This window comes from Pistacia vera, unplaced genomic scaffold, assembly GCF_008641045.1.
Source record: "Pistacia vera cultivar Batoury unplaced genomic scaffold, PisVer_v2 Contig197, whole genome shotgun sequence".
Taxonomy (NCBI): Eukaryota; Viridiplantae; Streptophyta; class Magnoliopsida; order Sapindales; family Anacardiaceae; genus Pistacia; species Pistacia vera.
The window spans coordinates 338619-356716 of NW_022195998.1; the positions used below are offsets into that span (position 1 = coordinate 338619).

An 18098-nucleotide genomic window follows, 5' to 3' on the forward strand; every position below is an offset into this window, starting at 1 on the left:
TTTTTCGTAGTCGAGTCCTGTACAATTTACCGTCCACAAAATCTACAAATTTGTTTTTAAACGGAAGTACTTATTCAGCATGTAACACAAACTATGATGAAAATACGAAACAAGAGAGAATAATCTCATCATTATGAATAGGCATATAGAATACAATCATAAAAACAACACAGGAAAAGTGATACACATTACAAGATCAATTGGTACATATAAAGTAATACAGAGGAAGAAAAAACATACTTAACACACTGCATCTGGTTGTCTTTCTGGTGATGAGGCTAGGAAGTCTGGTAAAGCCTTGTATGATTCATATATTCTACTTAAAGTAGGGAATTTGGACTGCAAATAATCGCAAATTTGTCATATATAAGAATTACCCCACATGGTCTGGTATGAAAAAGAACTACAGAAAGCTTCAATAAAGAACAAACCAAAACAGATGCTTACTTAATCATCATCATGCTGGTCTTTGAAGAATGTTGCAAGTTTCGACCAAAATCTGTCCCAGCATGGGATGTTTTATATTTTCACTGAATTTTTCATAAAATAGAACATTTCTAAGGGCTCCATAATAATTCCCAAACATTTAAAATAGTAGATTCTTTTACACTAAAGTCTTTGCTCAAACATATACTATACAAATCTGATAAAATCACTCAAGTCCCTACTCTATTGAAATGCAGCATGAGCAAAACATAAGCATATAATCTCAGAAAACTTCCCAAATGAATCTTACTTAAAGTGTATACCAAATCTAGTAAAATCAATCAAGTCCTACTAAGATGTAGTATGCCCCAATTAAGATTCTTCATAGTACCACCAAAACAGGAGTTGCTACAGTGAATTCTATGAGCACAAATGAACAATTAAATATTGATGAACCATCTTCAACAATTTATAACAAAATAAATTTACAGTAACATTAAAAGTGAAACAAACTAATATGTTTTATCATAAAACCATTATCTGTGGAAAGGCGAAACAGAATAATTAGGGATAATACTCACCATGTCAATGTTAAACCTATTAACCACTGCAATTTGTGGTGCCAGGAACACATCAGCCTGTGAATGACAATTTCTGAATGATCAGTTTTAATATCATATTTAATTAATGAAATCATAATTTCTGAATATACAAGCTTCGTGCTATGTTTATAATGTTTTTCAATTCAGTGTTAAATTTAAGGTATTCATTTAGGCACAAGAATAATCTAATTAAATCATCATCGAATTATTATTTTGAGTAATACTACACTTACAAAGAAATTTTACAAAGATCTACATACAAAGTGATGTGGCAAAAAATGAATGGAAGAGTGAATTTAATGAGTTTGACTTTTTATTTCACTATTCCATTCATTTTTTGCCACCTCACTTTGTATGAAAATCTTTGTAAGATTTCTTTGCAAGTATAGTATTATTGTATTATTTTTATTCACAAAACATTAACTCTCATCGAAGGAAACTCTTCTAAAACAGTTCATCATCATTGAATATGTTAAAGATTTGTCAATTTGTCCAGCATTCTGTGAGACATTTGCTTGGGTAACAAGTTCAAATAACAAAACTCCTTAGTACAGTCTCTCTTCTTGCAGAAAAATTGAAAAAAAAAAAAAAAAAATTGACAGAGATGACTCGGCAAATGACTCACTGGAGGAAATAAATGAAGAAATGCAAGGAAACATAGCAGGAATTAGTAAATGACACAATGAAAGTTTAGAGTAGTCTTCAATGAATTCATTTAACCAGGAATACTCAGAATATAAGTGAATATTGGTATGAAAAAGAAGCCAGAAAAAGTGTGAGAGTTCATTAATAGAAGTTTGTTGAAGAAAAAGTCAACCAAGATAGCATAATTGTGATAAATAGTTTCAGAAAGGTTTTAGATATGATCATTGGTGAAAAAGGGCAAACCCGTTTCCCTCCCACGCTCCACTGAACTCACTAATACACCCATCAATTTCAGTTATTTATGTATAACAGTACTTGAATAAACCAACAGCAGTGCACATATCAAACAAAAACAAGAGTATTATAGCAATAAAGTTAGTTTTATTGACAAAAGATAATTCAGATGAATGAATAAACAAAAAGAAGTATTTTAAAGATACCATGTATACGTCTTCTCCAGTGGCATATCTGCTAACATAATCTTTCAACAACTTCTCAAGAGCTGTACAAAAAGGGTAAAATGAATGAGCATAAGTACCAATAAGTAAGCAACATACAATTTGTGATGAAGGCAATATGGTCTCTTTAGAAGTGACATATATGAGCAGAAAAAAAGAGAAATGCTTACCAAGGAAACCTTTTTCTATGTTAGACTGAGCCCATAAAATTCGCTCTTCTGGACCAAATTTCTCCTCAATATATTTCTATGCAACGAAAAACATAGAGGGGTCAGAGAGTGAGAGAGATGAGACATACTCGATGAATTTAAGAAAAATTTGCTCAATGCAACTTAATTGTACAGAAACAGTATGTACCAGCAATGATAGCTTATGAAGAGGCTGTATGCTAGAGTTAACAATGCTGGCAGCCTGAATTACCATAAGGACACAAACAGAATGGGTTAATGCAGAAACCAAAAATCTCAAACTTCTCATCACCAGAGACACAAGATATGCTGAACATTCTCAACATAACGGGATTCCACTGAAGTTCCCATGTGAGACATGGTATTTAAATTAATTTAGTAAATTACTGATCTTCGTAATTGAGTTGATGCAAAGCTTGTACCTGGAGGTTCAAAGCTCTTAGCTGAGGATCAGCTGGTAACAGCGGTCTTTGAGGATAATTTTTACTACCACTCATACTATCAAGATAATAGCAGTAACTTATGCATATTAAAACTAGTCAAATCATCAAGGGACAAACTATCAGTATAAATTAAATTGCCGAACCAAACTCCTGAACTTAAAGCATGATAGCACACAGACCATGAAAACTGAACCTTATCATTGATTTAATTCACTAAAACGATTGATGATTAGAGGTTCCTTCAAGTTGTTAATGACTTTAAGAACAAAGAATACCAACCAGCAAGATGGCATAGATCCGACACACATTATCATCAACTAACACTGGGACTAATGAAGAGGATTTAATTTTTCAAATTCTGCAAAACCGATGTATAACAATCATCAACATTGCAATTTTTTTTCAGAGCAGGTTATACAAGACAAAACAATACATATAGCAAATTCCATGTTTACCGGATTAAACTGTTCTCCTTTTGAAAGGTTCACTGCTTTGTACTCATAGGAAAGCCCTACACTTTATCAAAAAGATATTTTATATATTCTTCGCAAAAAGAAAAAGGAAAAGGAAAAAGCCAATTAGAACATAATTTCGTAGTCATATTAGCATTCACAAAGTTCAGAAAGCACAAAAATTTGAAGAAACAGTGACAGAAAATAATAATTCAACTAACTGAAAAAGAAAAGGAGAAACCTTAAGGTTCAAAGCGAAACGAACACGCCATGAACACGAACTCTGCCAGTAAGTACAAGATAAGCTTTGAAGAAGAAGACGAGGAATTACGGTTACTTTCTGCATAATTACCCAAGCGAAAGAAAAGGTTAATTCTTGCTTTCTCGAAGAATCAAAAGAGAACTTACACTTCAAATCATGGCACTTGTTCGTACTAAAGCCTGCATGATTAATTTGAGAGGCGGAAAAGGAAAAGAACCTGATTCTTGCAATCCATAATAAAGACAAGATACTGATGAGTCACAAGTTTAAAGCTAGACAACTTCAGTTCACGCTGGTTTATAACGGCGATGTTCTGTCTGCCTGCAGTCTGCCCCAAGTTAAAAGACTTTAAATAGTCAACTCAACATTGACCAGTTTAGAGCAGCAGTGTCATTTATGATTTTTCATTGCGTAACTTTTTAACGAGATATTTTATATTAAATAAATTAAATAAATTGTATATTAATTTGTGTATAAATATTATTCATTTTTATTATGATATACAATTTTTTAGTATTTTAAAAATAATTATTAAATAAGATATATCTGTTAACTGAATCTTTCAAGTTTTAATTTTTTTTTAATTCTATATTTTATTATTCTAATATTTAATATTAATTATTCATCCATCCTTCATCATTGGATAGTTAAGATAAGAATAGATGAAAAGTCCCTCAACTAAAATATTAAGTAAATACAAAAACATATCTATATATATAATCAAGATGTAGCACATTAGCAATCAGATTGACACGTATTATGCTAATAATCACTCAATATATTCCAGAAATTACAGGACCTTGAGACTTATCATTGTTTACACATATAATATACAAATTATTCTTTAAGATTTCACCTATAGACTCAACTTGTAAAACACAATATATGGATAATCATAGTGTATAATATATGTATCAAACTTTAACTAGAGAAAGCCTTTTTCCTGCAGCAATTGATCTCCATCGAACATTCATCGACCCCATACTTAAATTCGAAACCAGCACCATAGTTTCTTGACGATAATCCTGGTATTTTATAACCTCTGATCTCTGCTACCACTATCAAAACAAAAGAATAATCCGTTAACAGTTTTATTTTAATTTTTCATATCAAGATGATATAATAGATGGGAAATTATAGAAAATGAAAAAGGAATTAACTCACTCTAATGTTGGAATCGGATATTCTGGGTACTTAGCAGAAAGAAGTTGAGACTTGTTCAATTGTTATTGTTTGTGAAGAACAAATATACCTCCCTTTCACACCAGGATGTTCAAAGGAATTATGTGCCCTGGCCACATCATCAACAGCACCATAGATGTGTTGAGAAGAGAACTATATCCTCCTTATTACCTGATTGTTTAATTGAAAGAGACTATTCAGAAATCAGAACTCAAGTTCTGCTAAACTGTGCCAAAAGAAAAGAGAACTGACGTACCCCGGACCATAGCTAACGCGGTGCGTACTGAGCCACAAATTTGGGACAAATAAAGGGACCAACAATAAAAGAAGGTATCATGTCACCAGATCCAATCCGTGTCTTTCTGCGAATTCAAGAGCTGCCTTTTCAGTTAATTTCTTAGATATCATGTAAGAGCCAAAGGGCGTGGTTTTCTAATGAAATCTACATCACTCCAAAATGTCTCACCATTATATCAACATTTTTCATTCACAACAGCCGATGCACTTGAATTGTAACAACTCGCTTTACTGTTTTGGCTTTCAAACATGCCTTAAATGCCAATAGTTCCGTTGATTGCTCTTTTTGTCACAACTCTTCAGGTTCTCTACCTTCAAAATCAAAGGTGTAGCAACATAGAACACCACTGACATCCCTCAATGGCTGCATCAAACTATCTGTCGCCAGATCCGCACCAAGATTTGAGCTTGTCAATGCCCCTGGCAGATTTCTGAGGAAGCTAAGATCTCTATTGTTTCTGCTCATTTATCAAAGTGCTAATCAGCGTAATAAACTTGGCTAAATTGAAACTGAAATGCTAACGACAGAGTGACATTGGGGGGAAAAACGGATATAAAAATAAACCATACCAGAGGCAGCTCTGACAGTGGCCGCCGAAAACCATGTTCAAGAAGCTTCATGATCAACCATGAAGCTACGAATCCAGTTCCACCTGTTACACAAACAGTTCCTTTACCGCCTCCATCTCGCTAATTTCTTCTCTCCGATAATTTTTTTAAGTTTATCTACCATACTCTGTAGTTTTTTGGTAGCCGTCCTTTTATTCGGGAAATATTGCTGCTTTTAATTATGACTTGGTCGAAAGCATCCTCCCACCAAACTTTCCAAGGACAATTTTACCTAAATGTTGAAACGAAGATTATCCTTACCACTTTTCGTCAGAAAAAATGGTATTATTGATGTTCTTTCCCCTTTTAAGGATAATTTTGAACTTTCATATTTTATAAAACAATATACTATACTTACGAATAACTTTTGAAAAGATTTTCATAAAAAGTAGGTGACAAAAATAATTAAAGATTGAAATAAAGTCAAACTCATTAATTCACTCTTCCATTCATTTTTTGTCCTCAATTTGTTAAAATATTTGTAAGATTTATTTGTAATATAGTATTACTCTTTATAAAATCCTTAATTTTTTTCTCTATTTCCATCCATCTCATCTCTTTAACTTCTCACCTCTTCTCTTACTCTTTTTTTTTTTTTTTTTTTTTACCGGGTATCCATCAGATTATGCACCTCGACTAGTTTCTCAATCCTGAATAAAATTTCCGAATAAAACTCTAAATCCGTGACTACAATATTAATAACCGTTCTTATAAAAATACATTGAATTTGTTTTCCACATTACCAAATAAACTTCTGATTATTTATTAAAATAAGAGAGATTTCAATTATATTAAGCCCTGTTCAAACATATATTGAATTTGATGGGCAGAAGATTATTATAAGCCATGCGATCCATGCACTGAAATTGGGAACTTAGAGTTGTATTAGATATTAAATAACTCATCTGACAGGGCACTACGAATCCTTTTCCAACATCCACCTGGTACACAAACGTTCCTTAACTAACTTTCTTCCATCTCGCCAATTTCTCTATCCAAAGAATGTGAATAGCATATAATTCTTAGTCTCTCTACTGAATTCCTCTCATTAATTGGTAGCCATCCTTTTAGAGTAGTTGATCTGTGGTTGTTAATTATAATGTTCGGTCCCTCATTGTTGGCTATGACCCCTTTTTTTTTTTTTTTTTTTTATCTGGAATGTTAAAAAAGTTTACGCATACTTTAACTAGTTTTTCAAGATCCTAAAGTTAACGACCTGTTAAGCCTCCAGAGTTACTCCTTATTAGTTATCGTGGAGATTTGAATTTAAAACCTCTTGAGTAAGATATCCGAGAGTTCCAAACAAACTATTAAACTACCTAGAGGCTATGACATATATTATCCAACCACTATCACAACTTTTACTTTTAATACTTTCCTAAGGGCAAAATTTATTTATCCACAACACTAAATTACGTCATGGTTTAAAAAAAAAAAAAAAAATTGTACATTTAGAATTTTTTTTTTTTAAAAAAAAAATGTATGACATACATCCCACAATAACCTTTGTCTTTGCAACATTGAACTGCTCCATCAAACATTTCGTCAAGCCGTACTTATACTTAAACCCATATCCAGAGCTTCTTTGATGAATTTCGAAGTCTTTTATAAGCTTTAATCTCCTTAAAACGTCTGTAATAAAACAAAAAGGTCAACTGTTTAATCCGTAGAAGCTTTGATATAAATGCAATCAAAAAGGAATTGAATTAATAGAAACTCACTCTGCAGATGGTAGTTCAAATTCTAGGTATTGGCTGGGAATATTCAAATTTTCATTAATTATCAATTCTGAGTGATAAAGAAATATACATTCTCTTCAAATTAGGATTTAGGATATTCAAAAAGGAAGATTTGTACAACAACTCCATCATCACAGACCATATTATATGATCTCGATTCCCTATATACATAAATTATTCACATTATTGTTTGAAACTTGGATAATCAATCATAATTAAAACATTAAAATGAACAGGGAGGACAAACTCAATATCATAGTGAGAAAATGTAAACGATGAGGCATAGTAGGGCAAATGAAGGGTCCAACAACCAAGGGAAGAACCAAAGACACAAGATTTAGTTGTGACAATACGGTTAAAATATCAAAAGGCCAAACGATATCCTCCCACCCGAACTTACGCTACCAACAATTTTATATCAAAGTTAAAAACGACAATTACCCATCTTCTGTCAGAATCCTTTTGAAGAAGGACAAGATATAAGCAGCCAAAAAAATCTAATATTGTTCACTCTCTTTAATATTAGTTTTATAATACTCTCTTTTCAATTTTCATATTTTATTTTTGCAATTATTTTAATAAAATTTTAGAATCCCCTGCAATGGCAAACATATTCACCGAACCACAAATATATCAGCATCTTTTTTTTTTAATTTGTTTGTGTACAATGCAGTTCAATGAAAATTAGAGAGGCATCTTAAATTTTCTTCCCCACTTGTGCGCGTTCAATGAAAATACATTATGCCAAAACTAGTTACCATTCTAACCAAAACTTACATTTTTCTTCATTCAAACACTTGTTCTTCAGTATAGCTCGGACCACCATTGTTAAGGTTTTTGAAGAATGAAAAAAGGGAGAATAGAAAAAAAGAAAGATAAGAGAAAGAAAAGAGCGGAGAAGATGAAGAGATGAGATGGATGGCAATAGAAAATGAAGTAAAGATAATAAGAAAATAGGAAAAAATTAGGGATTTGTATGAAGGCAATATGAATGAGCATAAGTACCAATAATAGCAACATACATATGATGAAGGCAATAGGCTCTTTAGAAGTGACAAATATGAACAGAAAAAAGAGAAATGCTTACCAAGGAAACCTTTTTCTATATTAGACTGAGCCCATAAATTCGCTCTTCTGACCAAATTTCTCCTCAATATTTCTATGCAAAGAAAACATAGAGGAGTCAGAAAGTGAGACAGATCAGACATACTCGAGGAATTTAAGAAAAATTCTCAATGCAACTTAATTGGACATAACAAGTATGGACCAGGCAAATGATAGCATATGAAGAGGCTGTATGCTAGAGTTAACAATGCTGGCAGCCTGAATTACCATAAGGACACAAACAGAATGGGTTAATGCAGAAACCAAAAATCTCAAACTTCTCATCACCAGAGACACAAGATATGCTGAACATTCTCAACATAACGGGATTCCACTGAAGTTCCCATGTGAGACATGGTATTTAAATTAATTTAGTAAATTACTGATCTTCGTAATTGAGTTGATGCAAAGTTTGTACCTGGAGGTTCAAAGCTCTTAGCTGAGGATCAGCTGGTAACAGCGGTCTTTGAGGATAATTTTCCTCCAAATACTAATCAAGAATAATAGTAGTAACTTATCAGAATTATTAAAACTAGTCAAATCATCAAGGGACAAAACTATATGCAGTATAAATTAAATTGACGAACCAAACTCCTGAACTTAAAGCATGATAGCACACAGACCAATGAGAAACTGAACCTTATAATCATGATTTAATTCACTTAAAACGATTGATGATTGAGAGGTTCCTTCAAGTTGTTAATGACTTTAAGAACAAAGAATACCAACCAGCAAGATGGCATAGGAATCCGAGACTACAACATTATCATCAACTAACACTGGGACATAATGAAGAGGATTTAATTTTTCAAACTCTGCAAAACCAGATGTATAACAATCATCAACATTGCAAATTTTTTTTTCAGAGCAAGTTATACAAGACAAAAAACAAATTCATATAGCAAATTCCATGTTTACCTGGATTAAACTGTTCTCCTTTTGAAAGGTTCACTGCTTTGTACTCATAGGAAAGCCCTACACATTTATACAAAAAGATATTTTATATATTCTTCGCAAAAAGAAAAAGGAAAAGGAAAAAGCCAATTAGAACATAATTTAGTAGTCAAAATTAGCATTCACAAAGTTCAGAAAGCACAAAAATTTGAAAGAAACAGTGACAGAAAATAATAATTCAACTAACTGAAAAAAGGAAAAAGGAGAAACCTTTAAGGTTCAAAGCGAAACGAACACGCCATGAACACGAACTCTGCCAGTAGGAGTACAAGATAAGCTTTGAAGAAGAAGACGAGGAATTACCGGTTACTTTCTGCAATAAGTTACCCAAGCGAAAAAGAAAAAGGTTAATTCTTGCTTTCTCGAAGAAATCAAAAGAGAAACTTACACTTCAAATCATGGTACTTGTTCGTACTAGAAGACTGCATTTGATTAATTTGAGAGGCTGAAAAGGAAAAGAGTACCTGATTCTTGCAATCCATGATAAAGACAAGATACTGATGAGTCAAGCAAGTTTAAAGCTAGACAACTTCAGTTTCACGCTGGTTTATAACGGCGATGTTCTGTCTGCACTGCAGTCTGGCCCAAGTTAAAAGACTTTAAATAGTCAACTCAACATTGACCAGTTTAGAGCAGCAGTGTTCATTTATTTCATTGCGTAAACTTTTTAACGATTGGATATATTTATATTAAAAATAAATTAAATAAATTGTATGATTAATTTGTGTATATAATATTATTCTATTTATTTACGATATACAAATTTTTTTAGTATTTTAAAAAATTAATAATTGTAAATAAGAACATATACGTTTAACTGAATCTTTCAAGTTTTTTTTTTTTTTTTTTTAATTCATATATTTTAATCTAATAGTTAATATTAATTATTCGTCCATCCTGACATTATTGGATTAAGATGTAAGATAAGAAATAGATGAAAAGTTCCCTCAACTAAAATACTTAAGTAAATACAAAAAACATATATATATATATAATCAAAGATGTAGCACATTAGCAATCAAGATTGAACAAGTATTATGCTAATAATCACTCAATATATGTTTTGCCTAAAAAATATGAGGGCTGACGTTAGGTCCTTTCAGCCCACAAAAGTTAGGTCATTGGAATAACCACCGTCTGTGTCCGTCAGGATAGTGGGTGCGCGTCAGGCTAGTCAAGAGCTGTGGTGCTCCCACATGTCCAATCCCTGCTTTAAATCGCGCGAATCACTCTGGAAGGTGGGCAATGTGACATAAAGAAAGATTTGCACGGATAATCCCACCAACTTACAGATTTAGTGATCATTGCCTCATGGCATCACACTATATATTTGAAGTTCATCTCTCATTGAAGGGGATTAGCACATTTTACGCTTGATTAATTGCTCTCTCTTTCCTAGAATTCTTAGCATTTGATACCTTGTAACATTATTGTAAAGTCAGCCAGCTAAAAGCGACCTGACCTTGATCATCAATATAAGCATCAGTGGACGTAGGACTTGCTACCTTAGCATCCCAACCACTTTAAAAACTGTCCCCATTGCATTTACTATCTCTTTATCCACTATATTCACGTGTGTCTTCTGGGTCCACATAGCATTTCACAATTACGTTTCGTTGGTGTAAAATCACGCATCAACAGTTTGGCGCTCGAAGGAGGGCCTGATTTAGTGTTCATCCTTCATCAGGAGAATCTCCGACTTATCGGTCCTACAGCAACAAATGGCCCGCCAACCAGAGCATGAGCAAACCAACCAGGGTGCTGAGGGCCCCCCCCCAAGTTCAGGGGGATACTTCTTCTAAAAAACCTTCAACCCCGCAAAACGTTGTGGGAGATATCCCGTCAAGTTCACAGCTTGACCCTGCTATAAGAAGCCACCTGGAGAGATTTGACAATACTCTCCAAACGGTCAACCAAAGGTTGGACCGTTGGACCAAGGCGCGCCATCTAAGTCAGCTGCGGTGGTGCAACCGCCAAAAACACCTACAGGTCGCGCAAAAGCGCGGCAAAGGGAAATAGCCCGTGTCGCGAGCACTGCAGCGCGAAGATGAAAGGGTAAGCAAGTGGCAAAAAGCAAGCCCACGGGCTCCAAAGGGCCAGCAAACATCGACCGCGTCCCAAACAGAGTACCAGTCTCGCTGAGACTCGGTGAAAAGACGCAGCCAGAGCTGTCCCATGCCACATCACAGGTACACACCCATAAAAATGCTGGACGGGGCGATTCTTATCACCGTCAGCAAAGCAATCTTGGTCGTCACCGTGCGAGAGGGTCCCACACTTCGTGGGGCAGTTCTTACCACATCAAAAGTCGTGAAAATACCCCGCACCTTTCATCGCCATCAGACGCCTCTAGTCAGCGTGTGTCGAGAGTGGCTGGAATCGCCGGCCGAGGCGAAGAGGAACCTAACCTCTAGACCTTCCTCAATCGTAACCGAAAGAATCAAACTAGCATGGGTGAAAGTAACCCCCAAGCGGCTCCATTGCCGCAAATTGAGGAGCTGCAGCGAGCTCTTGACAGACTAAGAGCTCAGCAAAATGAGCAGGGGCAGGTCGCATCTGCGTCCCCCTTCTCTCCCGAAGTGTTAGCTGCTCCACTCCCACCAGGATTCAGGATGCCCGACATGCAAGCGTTTGATGGAAATTCCGATCGCAGGATCATCAATATGAATTTAACGACTTGATGGAGCTTCACCAGGTCTCAGATTTGGCAAAATACCGCTGTTTGGCACTGACGCTGACCTCCCATGCCAAAAGATGGTTCAGGTCGCTCCCAGCAGGATCGATCAGTTTGTGGCCTCAGATGAGCACGACGTTCCTAAGGCATTTTCAATCGAATCGAAAGTTTTCAATGCCTCTGAGCTACCTTAGCAATATAAGGCAAGAAAAGGATGAATCCCTCCAGTCCTACATTGACCGTTTCCACAGAGAGCTCAATAAGGTGGCTCATACTCCCGAGGAGTCTATTCGGACTCTCATCATAGCCGGGGTACGCCCACAAACCGACCTGTGGAAAGAATTACAAGCTGAGGACGATGTCTCCCTCACAGGATTCTACAACCTTGCGGAGAAATACCTCCGAATAGAAAATTCGTTGGCGGCACTCCGCTGTCGCGACCCCGACGCATCGAGTAGTATGTCTGGTCGGGGGGCAAAGTAGAAGAGCTGATCACAGAGGGGATGTTGACGATCAGCGGAAGGGGAAGAAACCCCGCTACGAGCACAAAAAATCCTATGCTCCTGTTCCTTGTCGCGACTGCGACAGAATTTAATATACTCCACTGAATGTGTCTGTATTGACCATTCTTGATAAATCCGAGGAGGCCAGTCTGCTCAGTAAGCTAGAACCCATGAAAACTCCTGCGACAGTCAGAAATAACAAAAAATACTATCGCTACCATCGGGACAACGGGCATCATACCGATGAGTACCGAGCTCTAAAATAAGCAATCGAAGAGCTCATCAAGAAAGGGCACTTCAAGGAGTATATTGATGACTTCGCTCCCACAAAAGAGAAGAACCAAGGGGAGCAAAGGAAAAAGCGTCGTGATCGCAGAGGGCATAGTAGTGTCAACATAATCTTTGGAAGACCGCACCTCGCAAGAAACACGCGGGGTGCGCAGGAAAGGTACGCTCGCGAAGCTCATCACGACCCGATCAGGGTGATGAACACATCGTAGTGGCCACAAAAGGCTCGAAAAGAGGAGCCGATCACCTTCTACGAGAAGGAGGCAACTCGCCTGCATCATCCTCACGACGACGCCCTTGTGATCACGCCCCTCATAGGGCACCATAACGTCCGCAGAATGTTCATGGACAATAGAAGCGCTGTGAATATTCTCTTCCAGACTGCTTTCGAAAGGATGAACTTGGACAAGACCGATCTGAAGCCCGCTTCGATCCCTCTTTACGGCTTTACAAGGGACTACCTGATCCCCAAAGGAACGATCCAGCTCCCAGTCACGCTGGGTGACTACGACGAAGTGACTAAGGTTACTGAATTCTTGGTCATGGATTGCCCATCGGCTTTCAATGGAATCCTGGGCCGACCTCTATTGAGAAGCTTCAAGGCGGTCACATCCATATACCATCTCAAGATGAAGTTCCCCACCCCAACAGGGATAGGGGAAGTGAACGGATCGCAAAGCGCATCTCGCGACTGCTATATAAAAGCGGTGCAGATGACGTGTAAAGGAAAGGGCATTTCACGATGTGTGCCCCGACAGGCTATGGCGATCAGCCGAATCGAGCCACAGCCTGGCCCAGCAGATGATAATATAGATCCTCGAATTCAGGAAACCCCTCCAAGCGGCCCGGTTTTGGATTTGTCCGAGGTATCGGTCGACCCAAAAGAGCCGAGCCGAGTGTTAAGAATTGGGAGTAGTCTCAACCCCCAACTCGCGTCCGAGCTGATAAGCTTCCTGATAGAAAACATCGATGTGTTTGCCTAGTCGCACGCAGATATGGTCGGGATCAGCCCGGACATCATTTGCCATGCGTTAAACATCGACAGCGAAGCAAAGCCAGTTCGCCAAAAAAGAAGAGCAATGGATCCGGAGCGGTATGTCGCCTTAAAATTAGATGTGGACAACCTCCTTCGAAATGGGTCCATCCGAGAGGTACTCTACCCGACCTGGGTTACCAACCCGGTTCTGGTAAAAAAGCCAAATGGCAAGTGGCGAACCTGCGTCGACTTCAGCGACCTCAACAAGGCTTGCCCTAAAGACAGCTTCCCTTTGCCAAGAATTGACCAGCTGGTGGATGCCACCTCGGGGCACGAGCTGCTAAGTTTCATAGATGCATACTTGGGATACAATCAAATTCTGATGTATGGGCCAGACGAGGAGCATACGTCCTTCATTACAGATCGAGGGCTGTATTGTTACAAAGTTATGCCTTTCGGCCTCAAGAACGCTGGCGCGACCTACCAGCGGCTGGTTAACCGAATGTTCTCCGACCAGATTGGAAAAACAATGGAGGTCTATATAGATGACATGCTAGTCAAATCCCAGGTCGCCTCAGAGCACATTGCGCATCTCGCTGAGATGTTTGACATCCTCCGGCTATATAGAATGAAACTGAATCCTCTCAAGTGTTCGTTCGGAGTATCGTTAGGAAAATTCCTGGGGTACATGGTTAACCAGCGAGGGATAGAAATAAACCCCGAGAAGATTCAAGCTCTACTCGATATGGAGAGCCCGACCAGCAAAAAACAGGTTATGTGTCTTAATGAGCGAATAGCGGCTCTTAGTCGCTTCATATCGAGGTTAACAGATCGTTGATTACCGTTCTTCAATGTCCTAAAGGCCAACAAGAAGTTCGAGTGGACACCCGAGTGCGAACAAGCGTTCCAAAGCATAAAAGAACACCTCGGGAAACCACCTCTCCTGTCCAAGCCTTTTCCACAGGAAATCCTGCTTCTGTACCTGTCCGTCTCTCAGTTCGCGGTCAGTGCAGCCGTGATTCGGGAAGAGGAAAAGGCGCAATGGCCAGTATACTATGCGAGCAAGCATCTGACAGATGCCGAGATGTGGTATCCAGAGATGGAGCGATTAGCCTATGCCCTGCTGATCGCCTCCAGGAAGCTACGACCTTACTTCCATGCCCATACTATCCATGTGATGACTAATTACCCACTCAGGCAAGTCCTTCAGAAGCCAGAAGCATCGGGTAAATTACTCAAATGGGTCATGGAACTAAGTCAGTTCGATCTGAAGTACAAGCCAAGATCGACTATCAAGGGGCAGGCAGTTGCTGACTTCATCCTAAAATTTTCCTATCTTCCTAGCGAGCAACAGCCTGGCAAAGCCATTCAGGAAAATATTCAGGACTTGTCGACCTGGAGCCTCTACGTCGACGGGTCATCGAACAAAAAAAGGGCCGGTGCAGGTCTTCTTCTTGTGAGCCTCGAAGGGGCTCGCGTTCATGGCATTCTCCGGTTCGGATTTAAAGCAACCAATAATGAGGCTGAGTATGAAGCTCTGCTCGCCGGGTTGCGGTTGGCCAGAGAAATGAGAGCAACCGCGATCAGTGTCCACAGCGACTCCATGCTAGTCGTCAACCAGATTTTGGGAGAATACCAAGCCAAGGAAGAAAACATGAACCGCTATCTGAAAGAAGCTAAGGCCACACTCGAGCCATTTGAACATTTTGAAATCACTCAGATTCCCAGAGACAGCAACTCTATGGCGGACGCCCTGGCAAGGATAGCCTCGTCATTGGACTAAGAGGCACCAGATAACATTCTTGTTCGGCTCGTCGAAGCCCCAAGTATCAGCTCGATCGATCAGGCCGTAAATGTGACGCATTCCGATTCCTGGATGACACCCGTTTTCCAGTACCTCAGGGATGGGATCTTGCCAGACGGCAAGGTCGAGGCAAGAGTTCTGCGAACAAGATCTGCTCGTTACACCCTCATCGGGGACCAGCTGTACAGGAGAGGATTTAGTACCCCTCTCCTTCGATGTGTAACCAGCGAAGAAACAGAATACATCATGAGAGAAATTCATGAAGGGATCTGCGGTAATCACACCGCCGCATGATCTTTTGCAAACAAGGTTGTTTGTCAGGGGTACTATTGGCCCCGAATTCAGGATGACACCTACAATTTTGTCAAGAGGTGTGATAAATGTCAGCGGTTCGCGAGCATACCGCGAGCTCCTTCCCACGAACTGATTACTATGACTAGCCCCTGGCCTTTTTCCATGTGGAGGATTGATCTCATCGGTCTCATGCCAGTTGGAAAAGGGGGAGTCAAATATGTCGTGATCGCGGTAGATTACTTCACCAAATGGGTAGAAGCCGAATCGCTAGTCGCGATCACGACTAGAAAACTCAAAGAGTTCGTTTTCAGGAATATTGTGAGCCGCTTTGGAATTCCTCACACCCTCATTTCGGATAATGGAAAACAATTCGACAACGAGGAATTCAAGCAGTTTTGCGATGAGCTGGGCATCCATAAGAAATTCGCTTCTATCGCAAGACCGCAAGCAAATGGCCAAGTTGAAGCTGTCAACAAAACCATCAAACACACTCTGAAAGCCAAACTTGGCAAAGCCAAGGGAAATTGAGCCGACGACCTCCCAGAAGTCCTATGGGCGTACAGAACAACTCCAAGAACCTCCACCTCGGAAACACCCTTTTCGCTAGCATACGGTTGCGAAGCAATGATTCCTATTGAGGTAGGAATTGGTTCACTTCGGAGAGATTTGTACAATGAGGCCGACAACGAAGCGCTCATAAGGGCGAGCCTGGACCTTGTTGAAGAACATCGCAGCAAGGCTTTGCTAAGGATAGCAGCCTATCAGCAATGCACGAAGAAGTTCTTCGATTCAAAGGTCAAGCGAAGAGACTTCCAGGTCGGCGACCTGGTGTTAAAGGAAGTCCTTCTCGGAACTAGGGAACCAAGTGCGGGAGTTTTAGGGTCGAACTGGGAAGGTCCATACCGCATTGATAAAGTAATCAGACCGAGAACTTATCATCTCAAAAGGCTAAACGGTTCCAAGGTACCTCGAGCCTGGAATGCTGAGCACCTTTGGCCATACTATCAGTAATTCCGAACTCAGCTTTCCTTGTAAATTAACTTCTGATTTTTGTAAGTCATTTCTTTATAAAATTTTATCTTGGACGTTTGTAGCAATCTTTATATGTGATCCTTTTCGTGCGAATGAGTTATGTTATCTTTGACTCAATGAATATAAGCAATCAGAAAGTACTCATGTATAATAAAATGAACAGAAATTGTATAAGTAAAAAATGTGAATTTTATTAATAAGAAGTACAGCAGGCAAAAAGATATGGCTGAGAACCCTAAATTGACTCCTAAAGAGGCGACCTCGACATCCTAAGGCTGGTCGATGGAAGGTTTGTCCGAAGCATGTCCCGAACCACCCGCTTGGGAGGTCGCGGCTTCATCATTCTCCCGTGCCATTGTCATGAGTGTTTCGTGCCAGTCTTCCAGAAGGTCGAAAATGTCGAGTCGCGGATTCCTCGGCCGCAGGGCATAAATAGACTCGATCGCCCATTCGGCAGCCCTCTCCTCGACCTCCGCAGCCTGTTTCTGCATCTCTTCTGTCAAGGAAGCAACTTTCCCTTGACTTTCCTGAAGTTCAACTTCAAGAGCTTGCCTTAGCTTCTCAGAAGCCTCTCTCTCCTGCTCTGCTCACGCGACCTGCAGGGAGGTCGCTTTCAGTTCCTGGTCCTTCTCCCTGGCCTGCTTAGAGAGTCTGGCTATGGTCCTTTGCAGTTCCTTTATCTCTTCCCCCTGCTTCTCGAGCTGCGTCTTCTGGAAGTCAACTGTGAGAAGAGCCGCATCCCTTTCGTTCTGGAGTCGGTTCGCCAATTCGAAAGATAAGTTTCTCTCCGTTTCGGCGGCCTCCAGGCTTCGCTTGAGAGTCGCGTTCTCTCCCTTCAGCACGACCTCCTCCTTTGCGGCCCCCAGTTGAGCCTTCTCCAAAGACATTCGCATGGAAAGAAGGGCTTGCGAACAAAGAAAGATAGAGTTAGCCAATAAAAAGAAGCTAACGGTAGTCCCCGTTGGGGATAGTTCGCTCATCTTGCTTATGTGCTAGACCGACGTGGACATCAGGTCGACGTTGCTGAAATTTGCGAACTGCTCGAATAATTTTGAGAGTCCGCATTCCAGTAAAGCGTAGACCACCGGCTGCAGGTACTCCAGTAGGTTCCCTAGCGAGTCCAACACTGGGGTATCCGTCTTCCCACCTTCAGTAGTGGTCGTGTC

General features: G+C 39.3%; 3 protein-coding genes across 5 annotated transcripts in view; all 3 read right to left on the reverse strand.

The window, feature by feature from the left end:
• Positions 1-112: 112 nt before the first annotated feature.
• On the reverse strand, positions 113-9932 carry LOC116128110 (glutathione S-transferase 2-like). Of its 3 annotated transcripts, XR_004127697.1 has the most exons (12): positions 9826-9932; positions 9572-9674; positions 9326-9382; positions 9137-9222; positions 8826-8897; positions 8579-8626; positions 4475-4480; positions 2302-2377; positions 2114-2175; positions 1008-1064; positions 448-530; positions 201-339 (listed from the first exon to the last, which is right to left on the reverse strand). XR_004127697.1 is itself a non-coding variant. In XM_031413783.1 (11 exons), exons 1-11 carry the CDS (start codon positions 9841-9843, stop codon positions 241-243), a joined length of 684 nt encoding a protein of 227 aa, XP_031269643.1. In that variant the 5' UTR covers positions 9844-9932; the 3' UTR covers positions 113-240. The 3 variants fall into 3 exon arrangements, 2 of the variants coding, with proteins under 2 accessions (XP_031269643.1, XP_031269644.1); XM_031413783.1 differs by lacking the exon at positions 448-530 and having other exon boundaries at positions 113-339; XM_031413784.1 differs by lacking the exons at positions 448-530; positions 4475-4480; positions 8579-8626 and adding an exon at positions 2489-2542 and having other exon boundaries at positions 113-339.
• Positions 9846-18098, reverse strand: part of LOC116128109 (vestitone reductase-like) — a 20933-nt gene continuing 12680 nt past the window's right edge. The window contains exon 5 of the mRNA XM_031413782.1: positions 9846-9940. The gene's annotated coding sequence lies outside the window, so the exon portion shown is untranslated. The remainder of the gene's footprint in view (positions 9941-18098) is intronic.
• LOC116128108 (vestitone reductase-like) overlaps positions 9915-18098 on the reverse strand; it is a 12473-nt gene continuing 4289 nt past the window's right edge. Inside the window, exon 5 of the mRNA XM_031413781.1 lies at positions 9915-9933. The gene's annotated coding sequence lies outside the window, so the exon portion shown is untranslated. The remainder of the gene's footprint in view (positions 9934-18098) is intronic.